Raw genomic sequence first — 10,007 nt, forward strand, 5'->3', positions numbered from 1 at the left:
TGTGTCAGTGAGTGTGTACCTGTGTGTGTGTTAGTCAGTGAGTGTGTACCTGTGTGTGTGTGTGTCAGTGAGTGTGTACCTGTGTGTGTCAGTGAGTATGTACCTGTGTGTGTGTCAGTGAGTATGTACCTGTGTGTGTGTCAGTCAGTGTGTACCTGTGTGTGTGTGTCAGTCAGTGAGTGTGTACCTGTGTGTGTGTGTGTGTCAGTCAGTGAGTGTGTACCTGTGTGTGTGTCAGTGTCAGTGAGTGTGTACCGGTGTGTGTCAGTCAGTGAGTGTGTACCTGTGTGTGTGTGTGTCAGTTAGTGTGTACCTGTGTGTGTGTGTCAGTGTGTACCTGTGTGTGTCAGTATGTACCTGTGTGTGTGTCAGTCAGTGAGCGTGTACCTGTGTGTGTGTGTGTCAGTCAGTGAGTGTGTACCTGTGTGCGTGTCAGTCAGTGAGTGTGTACCTGTGTGTGTGTGTCAGTCAGTGAGTGTGTACCTGTGTGTGTCAGTCAGTGAGTGTGTAGCTGTGTGTGTGTGTGTGTCAGTTAGTGTGTACCTGTGTGTGTGTCAGTGAGTATGTACCTGTGTGTGTGTCAGTGAGTATGTACCTGTGTGTGTGTGTCAGTCAGTGTGTACCTGTGTGTGTGTGTCATTGAGTGTTTACCTGTGTGTGTGTCAGTCAGTGTGTACCTGCCTGTGTGTGTGTGTCAGTCAGTGTGTTCCTGCCTGTGTGTGTGTCAGTCAGTGTGTACCTGCCTGTGTGTGTGTCAGTCAGTGTGTTCCTGCCTGTGTGGGGCGTGTGACAGAGTGTTGGAATGGACTGTTCTCGATGATGGTGGCGGCACAGGAACAGCGTTCAGGCTACTCAGCTCATCCGCTTCTGTCTATTTTCTTTTCTCTTTGGCTTTTTTCCCTCTTTTATGTTTCATTAAATTGTTCAGCGCCCCGGCTGCAGCAGTATTGTTGAGTGTGGGCTCTCTGCAGGATGGTACAGAAAGTTGGCGGTGCAGGCCCAGAGAGCACAGGCATTCAGTGACTCCAGAGACAGCACTAGGACAAGGTAGACATGTCACTACCCCAGCCTGAGGTCTCCCTGCGAGCGAGGAGCGGGTCCCGCCTGTAATCCTCCCACTACTCCCAGACCAGGCTCGCAGGCTGACCCCAGGCTTCAGGTCCGAGCGCCTGATGGTGACAAGTTTAGTCTTGGGGCAGGACCACAGATAAGTCCAGAGTAAACTCACGGTGGGTTGGTAGAGTGAGTTGGCACTGGAGAGTGGGAGTGAGGCATGTTACAGCATGATGTAGCTGCAGGGGACTCCAGGAGCAGGGCCCAGGCCCATGGCTATGCTAGAAGCATAGGCAAAGACAACACAATCCGACTGACCTGAGACTAATAGATATACTTCATCGCTTTATTTTTCTGGCTCTGTATTCTGTGTTTTAGCTTAAGACCGCACTGCAGAGTTGCAACACTAAACATCTCTTTGTATTCTATTTGTAATCAAGACGCACGACAATGAATAAATCAAACTGAATCCTCAAACAAAAACAGGAATTGCTGGAAAAGCTCAGCAGGCCTGGCAGCATCTGTGCAGTGAAATCAGAGTCGGTGTTCTGGGTCGAAGCAGCCCTTTCTCAGAACCACAAACCAAATCCTCACCGAGTTATCCACGTGTACTGCCCTCGCAGACCATCCCTCAGACACTTTCTCCACGTGTTTTTGAACCATTAGGATCGACTCTCTCTCACTCCACCCCTCTCTGCTTCTCTCTGACTCCTCTCTCTCTCTCTTCTCTGCTCCGCAACCCCCCCCCCCCCCCCCCCCCCCCCCCACCCCGAGAAGGTGCCTGAGCTGCTGTTGAGTTTCCCTAGCACTTCCTTGGACTGGATGAATTCTTCTTGACACACAGAGAGAGAGCGAGATTGTGGAAGGCAGTGTGAGAGACAGAGAGAGAGAAAAAAAGTAGAAGAGGGGGGGAATAGATTGAGAGAGAGAGAGGGAGCGAGAGAGAGAGTGGGGGGGAGAGAGAGAGATTGTGCAGTATCTGAGTGGTTCCTGTGGTACACTGTGTTCTCCATCCGGGACGGGAACATACTCCTTATGATCATGGCAGAAGGACAGAGTGGCAAGACGGGACATGGCTGCACAGAGATTCTGGCTACCTTGCGATAGAACTGCCAAAGAAACTTGTCTGTAATGTATTCACACATCCTGCCAGGGACAGCCAACATCAACAATGACACAGGGCCAGCTTTCATCAGACTGTCCCTGGGAAGCAAGCAGCCAAGTGCTCCGACTGTTCGCGTGCAATGGTTAGTGTGCTGCCACTGGTATCGGGAGAAACACTGTCAAGGCTCAATGGGCTGAAACACTGGGATGGTGCGGTGATGATGGCATCTCTCTCTCACACACACACACACACACACACACACACACACACACACACACACACACACACACACACACACATCCGTACAGGCACAGATGCACATACAGGCAGGCCTACAGATCAATAACAGCAGATCACAGTGGTGTAGTGCTGTGGTCACTGGACTGATGATCCCCAAAGCTCAGGCTAAGGTCCTGGAGACATGGATTCAAATCACATTCGTAATCACATGCCATTCAGCTGTCACCAGCCGTTAGAAAAACCCATCTGGTTCACCAACATCCTGTAAGGGAAGGGAATGGCCAGCATTACATAGCCTGGCCTACACCTAACTCCACGCTCACAGCAAACCAGTTGGCAATTCGCTCTGGGCAATACATTTCGCAATGCCGTGAATAAATCAGAACAAACAAGTCTGTCAGCGGACAGCAAGTGTAGCAGGTTAATGAGGTTAATGACGATGATGACAGGGTGGGTTTACAATTGCTCCACATTGCTGTAAACTGCTCACAGCATGTACACTGGCTTCGGTAAGCTAACCCACAGCAGAGTGACCAGACCCGGCTTGGCCCAGCTCAGCCTAGCCCGGCCCGGGAAAACAGCCCAGTTTTTCAGAGGCTGTTGCTGCACACCCTGCCAGATCTGGGATGCTGGAAAACCTCAGTCTCTGCCAAAGAGCCACAGCCAGAAAATCTCTGGCCACCAACCCAGGAATGCTGCATGGATCTGAGAAGCTTCTCTCACTCCCAGCACTCCGTCTCCATTGCCTCTCTGGTAGACCCGACGAACCACGCTACTCAGAGTGTCCACTCCGAGACAGTGCCTCTCTCAGTCTCCGCCCCCACCACACTGCGAACATTCTACCAGGAGGAAACAGCCATTTTCCCAGGCTCCCTCAGCCCAGGGCATTCACTGCTGCAATGTCAGCACCTCACTCATATACCCAGGAGCTTACAATCTGGGGACTGACTGTCCTTGATGGAGGCAGCAAGCACCTTTGGCCAGGAGGGAATAAGTTACAAACGCAGGCATCAGTCCATGGTCCAGCACCCGTGTGGAACAACACAGAGCACACACTGGCATCCTGAAAGGGCTGTGTGTCTCTTTGTGAGTATCTGCCTGTGTACGCACGCGGGTGTGTGTGTGTTTGACCAAGAAAACAAGTGCAATGCACTACCAAGGCCCAAAGTCACACTGAAATCTCTGCGGGCTTCTCAGCAGCTTGTTCAAGCTGATGGGCGGAATATCTTTGATTGATAAAGTCACACGCTGCTTGTCACCAGCTGAACGACTTGGAGCATTTTTGAAACGTTTTGTCTCATTGACATGGACCAGCATGAGTCAGGGAAGATAATCAGCCCTTGGTCCCTTTGCCTCCCACAGAGGGAGCCATGGTTAATTATCAATGTGAAGTTTTGGATTAAAATCCCTTTGCTTCTCAAAAGCTGTTCCACATCATGTCTCAAGGTGTTGCGAGACAAACAAGGTGTCAGCACTTAGCATGTACAGTAGTGAGCATGTACAAGGCACTATGCCCATAACCCATCATTCCACTGCTCAATAATGCTTGGTGCAATGATATTTTGCCTGAGTCTAGCCAGTAATATACATCAGCAGCATGTGACGAAAACCCTCACAAACTCCTTCATCTTCTCCAATTCAGATGAATAAACTAGGGTGGCCATCCCCACCCCCCCCACCCTGAGTTTAGGGTTGGCAACAGGGCTGACGCTGCTGACAAGTGAGGCCCAAAGACACTCCGAATCAATCAGTCAATCGTTTCAGTGTCAGAGAAACCGCACAGCTTCTTGCCTGCTTCCTGCGCCACGCACCAGCCCTTGGAAGAGAAAAGGTTTAAAAAAAAGTGAGCCCGACAGGATGAGAGACACCCTCAGGAGTTTCACAAGTCAGAAAGAGACTCTCCGATCGGCAGCACGGTGGCTCGGTGGTTAACCCTGCTGCCTCTCAGCACCAGGGACCCAGGTTCGATTCCACCCTCCTCTGTGGGGAGTTTGCTTATTCTCCCTGTGTCTGCGTGGGTTTCCGCCCACAGTCCAAAGGTGTACAGGTTAGGGTGGATTGGCCGCACTAAATTGCCCGTGGTGTCCAGAGATGTGCAGGCTAGGTGGGTTAGCCATGGGAAATGCAGGGTTACTGGGATAGGGGAGGGCTGGTGTGGGGATTCTGTGCAAGAGGCTGGTGTGCATCTGTGTGAGAGCCATTATGCTGGCCATCAGCTCCCAGCACTGTGACGGAGCAGATTCGGGGGTTCTGGGTGGACAGTGGGGCTCAGCCCACAACAGAGCAGCAGCTCAGAGCCCAGATGTGAACGACAGTGACAGCAGCCATCCTGTCTGGAGGCGAGTCAAGCCCTACAGCTGGAAACATGCCACATAGGAGCAGACTTCGGCACAACTCTGGCTGCTATTAGAAAAACAGAACACTCACTAAATTAAAAGGCTCGAACATCACACCGTTCGGGCGAGAGATAATGCAACAAGATAGGCCACAGATTCAACAGGGTGATGGCTCCAGACAGAACATGTCAGGAAGCCAACAGTGCCATCCGCTCACTCTGTTTGGGTCAAACATGGACAAAACAGCTGAATCCCAGAGGTGAGGCGAGAGTGACAGCCCTTAACATTGAGACAGCATTTGACCGAGTGTGGCATCAAAGAGCCCGAGCAAAACTGGAATCAATGGGTGTCAGGGGCAAACTCTCTGCTGTTTGGAGTCACACCTGACACATAGGAAGATGGTCGTAGCTGTGGGAGACCAGTCATCTCAGCTCCAGGACATCTCTGCAGGAGTTCCCCAGGGTAGTATCATCGGCCCAAGCATCATCAGCTGCTTCACCAGTGACCTTCCCTCCATCATAAGGTCAGAAGTGGGGATGGTCACCAATGAATGCACAATGTTCAGCACCATTCACAACTCCTCAGATACTGAAGCAGTCCACGTGCAAATGCAACAAGATGTGGACAATATCCAGGGTTGGGGCTGACAAACGGTAAGTAACATTCGCGCCACACAAATGCCAGGCTATGACCATCACCAATAAAAGACAATCTAACCACCAACTCTTGACATTCAATGGCGTTACCATCACTGAATCCCCCACTATCAACATTCTGGGAGTCACCATTGACCAGAAACTCGGGACTCACCACATTAACAGAGTGGCTTCAACAGCAGGCTAGAAGCTGGGAACACTGCAGTGAGTAACTCACCTCCCAGCTCCCCAAAGCCTGTCCACCACCTACAAGGCACAAGTCAGGAGTGTGCGGGAATACTCCCCACTTACATGGGCAGGTAGAGCTTCAACACTGAAGAAGCTTTCCATAGAACCATTGAACAGTTGAGAACAGGACAAAGCAGCCCACTTTACTGGCACCACATCCATAAACATTCACTCCCTCCACCACCGATGCTCAGTAGCCGCAGTGTTACTATCAGTGTACACTGCTGAAATTCACCAAAAATCCTCAAACAGCATCTCCCAAACTCACGGCCACTTCCATCTGGAAGGACAAGGGCAGAGGATATATGGGACCATCACCACCTCCACTTTCCCCTCCAAGTTGCTCCCCATCCTGACTTGGAAATATCTCACCATTCCTTCAGTGTCGCTGGGTCAAAATCCTGGAATTCCCTCCCCAAGGGGCATTATGGGTCAACCTGCGGCACATGGACTGCAGTGGTTCAAGAAGGCAGCTCAACACTACCTTCTCAAAGGGGCAACTAGGGACAGGGTAATAAATGCTGGGCCCAGCCAGTGTTGCCCCTGCCTCGTAAATGAATAGGTTTTTTTTGAAAAGCTTTGAACGACGTTTCAGATAGATTTGATGACGCGGTCTTTGAACATTAGTCCTGTGTGTGGGACAAATCTGCAGCATGGAACATTCTGGAACAGGGAGTGACGCTAACGGCAATGTCAGTGAACCGATGCTGCAGAACTTTGAAGTAACATTCTGGGTTTGAATCTGACCACGGCAGACAGTGACATTTCGACTCCATAAAAACCTCTGCAATTAAAAAGCAAGTCCAGCCTCTGGCTGTTACCGTAGACTCATCTGGTTCAATGCTGCCTTCGGGGAAGGAGACCTGACTGCATCCATTTTTCCGACATTCTCTCTCCCTCCAGTCCTCAAAGCCTCATCTTGTTTACTTCGGCCACAGCGGAGAGGATGTACACCTCAATTCACATCCATTTTACAGCCACTCTCCTCCTCTTTCACTGCCATTTAATAATTCTTTGCCATTATCACTGAGCTCTGTACCATCTGTTCACTGCTCCTGTGCCTCTGTTTAAAGTATTTTAAAAAACACTCAAACATTCCCCAATAGCTTTCAGTTTTGAGGAAGAGTCAAACCAGACTGAAAACGTGAAGTTGCCTTTCTCCCCACTCCGAGTTTGTCCAACATTCACTGTTTGGTTCAGCACCCACACTTTACTGCTTTTAAGCTGCCATCCTTACCTGGTCTGGCCTACATGTGACTCCAGGCCCACTGCCAATGTGGCTGACCCACAATTGCCCTCAGGACAAGTAGGGGTTGACAAGTGCCGCTCTAACCAATGACACCCACGTTGCAAAGGCAATGCCAAAATGCACTTCCGAGGTTCCACTTCCCACAGCCAGCTAGCACTCACTCATTCTCATTAAAACAAAGTTACTTCTCGTGCAGAACAACTGACAAGGCGATGATTGAAGCTTTTGGGCAAGCCTGACACTCAGAAATAACAGAAGACACCCGAGCAAGTGCAGGCTGAGTAGCTTGAGCCTGTGCTCACCGGCGTTTGGAAGAACGAGAGGCAGCCTCATAGAATATTGTCTGTTTCGTCGGGTACTTGACAGGGTAGATGTGGAGAGATTTGTTTCCCCTTGTGGGAATAATCTCGGAGTCAGGGGTCACCCATTTGAGACAGAAAGGAGAAGGGATTTCTTCTCTCAGGGAGGAGGGAAGCTGTGGGATTCTTTCGCACAAGTGGCTGTTGAGAGGCTGGGTCAGATGGACAGATTTTTAATCAGGGAGCGAATCGTGAGGTACGGGAAAAGGCAGGAAAATGGAGTGGAGAGTGATCAGATCAGTCATGATCTCGCTGACTGGGGGAAGTAGATGGGCTGAATGGCCTATTTCTGCTCCTGCAGTCGAACGGCAAAACAACATGGGACCCGTGCTCGCTCGTGGAGACCAGCTGCGAGGTTCATTCACTGCCCCTTCAAGTCTCCCTAAGCCGTCCAATGCCAGCCTCAGAATTCGGGCACTGCTCCCACTGACGTTTATGCTCTGTGGGCCCAACACTCTGGGATGCCCCTCCCTCAACTTCTCCCGGCAGACTCCTGAGAGCCCTCCTACCGCACCTCTGGGCCTGCCACCAGGCTTTGTAGGGAAAGGCGGTAGCACGGCCTCTTACCGGCACTGGGAAGAAAGCCGCTGAGTGCTTCTCATCTTCGTACTTGTTCTCGGAGGAGCTAGCTGACTCCATGGTGCCCTTGGGTGCAGTGTTCTTGCCAATTCCCATCGGTTCAGGAATCCCCGGATGCGGTCTGATGGATCAAAGCCCTGACGCTGGTCTCTCTCTCTCTCTCTCTCTCTCTGTCACTCACATGCCCGTCACATGCTGCTCAGGGGCAAATGGGTCTTTAAAATTGGCAGCTTCCACATGAGTGTGATGGAGAAATCCTTCCTGCAAAAAAAAATCACATCATCATCACTGCACAGTTACAGGGTGCGGGAGGATGCCATTTGGCCCATCTGTCTGCCTGCCTCTATCATCTGGCTCCACTCTATTCCTTGTGCCTTTTGTCCATAGCCCTGTTCGCTTCATCATAGCCTAGTGGTATTGTCGCTGGACTGTTAATCCGGCGACCCAGATAACACTCTGGGGAAACAGGTTCGAATCTTGCCACGGCAGATGATGGAATTTGAATTCAATTAAATAAAAATTCTGGAATTAAGAGGCTAATGATGACCATAGAATCTGCATCCAATTGTCGGGGGGGGGGGGACCCATCCGGTTCACCCATGTCCTTTAGGGAAGGAAACTGCCATCCTTACCTGGTCTCACCTACATGTTGACTCCAGACCTACAGCAATGGGGTTGACTTTTAACTGCCCTCTGGGCAATAAATGCTGCTGAAAAGCAACACCCTCAGCCTGTGAATGAATATATAAAAAAAAGGACTACACTTGCCTCCCCCCCGAAAAAAAAGCTAGCAGCTCCTGAGTGCCTCAGACGAATTTCAGAGTCAGCAACTGAACTCAAAATGGATACACTGGGCCTTGATACAGTGTCTCAAGCAGGGAACATGTCTGTCCTTCTGTCCGGTGTGCAAGCTCCAAATTACAAAACAGAAACATTCCCAAACCTTGAATCGACGAAATAGGGAACATTTTCAAATCCCACCCCTCCACCCCCATCAACTCCCACAACAACAAAATAAAATGGGTCTGGTTAAGCAAGGTCACACAGTGTGGGAGAGAAATTCTGATCTTCTACCTGCAACCTTTCCCAGAGGAGATAATGTGCTAATGTCATCATGATGTAACATTGTTACAAAACATCGGCCGGCGTTTGCAAATTATGAACATAACTCGCCTCGGGGATTTTGTGGTGGGGGGGGTTGGAGAGGAGAGAGAAAGAGGAAACTTTGTCACAAAGGGAAACATGAGTATCTGAAGGCAGGAGGTTGACCGAGGGAGATACACACCATCCTAGCTTGCTGTCGTGAACCTGAAAACAAACGGACTCTGATCTCCACACTCCCTCCAATAGCGCCATCATGAAAAAAAATCCGATTAAATAAAAAAAACACGAACAGAGATCAAAGCCTTAAAGGGATCCCCGCGGGTGGAAGACAGGCAGAGTTTGCTTCTGTGGGTGCAGGGAGCTGGGGCATGTGGAGCAGAACCAGGGAAAGGAGGAGAGAGAGAGAACAGACAGAAAGAGCCCCATACACAGACAGAGACAGACAGAGACACACACACACACACACACACACACACACACACACAGCTCCCATTGTCTTGCTGTGGGTCCACTGTCTCTGAGGTTACATTGCCTTGCTTACCATCCCAGCTTTTCCCTGAGCCTGCATCCTGAAGCTTCCGTTAGCTCCCGTCTCCCCATAGCCAAGCCGGGCTGCATGCCGATCTCCTTACCTGGTCTCCAGGCCCGGTTTAGGCAACGTGTCGCGGTTCTCTGCTTGTCTGTGTGTGTGCTCTGGCCCCTAACGGACCGACACTCACTCACTCACTCACTTTCCTTCTGCCTCCCACCTCTCTCCAGCAGCTCTATCGCCATACACCGGAAGAAATCAGTCCCTCCTTTCCTTTCGTCACTTTCTCACATACACGGAACGATGAAACAGACAGAATGCTCCCGCTCCTTTCCTCTCCCTGCACAGCTAGCAAAGCGCCCTCTGTAGCCTTTCACTCTGCGTGCACATAGACACACAGAGGCTACTCAGCCCATCCAACCTGCTCCTCCATTCATTTCTCATCTTCCATCTCAGTGCCCCACTCTCCCCTTCTTTAAAATCTGATCATTTGGTCTCTGTCTTTCTTCGCTTTATGTTCTGTGATTTGCTCTCCGACAGCCTCCCTTTTCTCCTCAGACCCCTTTGAT

The 10,007-nt window shown here is 50.7% G+C and overlaps 1 protein-coding gene across 4 annotated transcripts in view; it reads right to left on the reverse strand.

Moving 5' to 3' along the window:
• Positions 1-9,794, reverse strand: part of slc23a2 (solute carrier family 23 member 2) — a 65,116-nt gene extending 55,322 nt beyond the window's left edge. Inside the window, exons 1-2 of one of the 4 annotated variants that reach the window (XM_059641048.1) lie at positions 9,542-9,794; positions 7,794-8,066 (exon numbers count right to left, since the gene is read on the reverse strand). In XM_059641048.1, the coding sequence (XP_059497031.1) occupies positions 7,794-7,901 (108 nt within the window). In that variant the 5' untranslated portion in view covers positions 7,902-8,066; positions 9,542-9,794. Of the gene's footprint in view, positions 1-7,793; positions 8,067-9,090; positions 9,368-9,450 lie in introns of those variants that run through there. The other 3 variants (XM_059641050.1, XM_059641049.1, XM_059641051.1) reach the window with 3 other exon arrangements.
• Between the last annotated feature and the right edge of the window lie 213 nt (positions 9,795-10,007).

The sequence above is a fragment of the Stegostoma tigrinum genome, chromosome 40 (assembly GCF_030684315.1).
Source record: "Stegostoma tigrinum isolate sSteTig4 chromosome 40, sSteTig4.hap1, whole genome shotgun sequence".
NCBI lineage: Eukaryota > Metazoa > Chordata > Chondrichthyes > Orectolobiformes > Stegostomatidae > Stegostoma > Stegostoma tigrinum.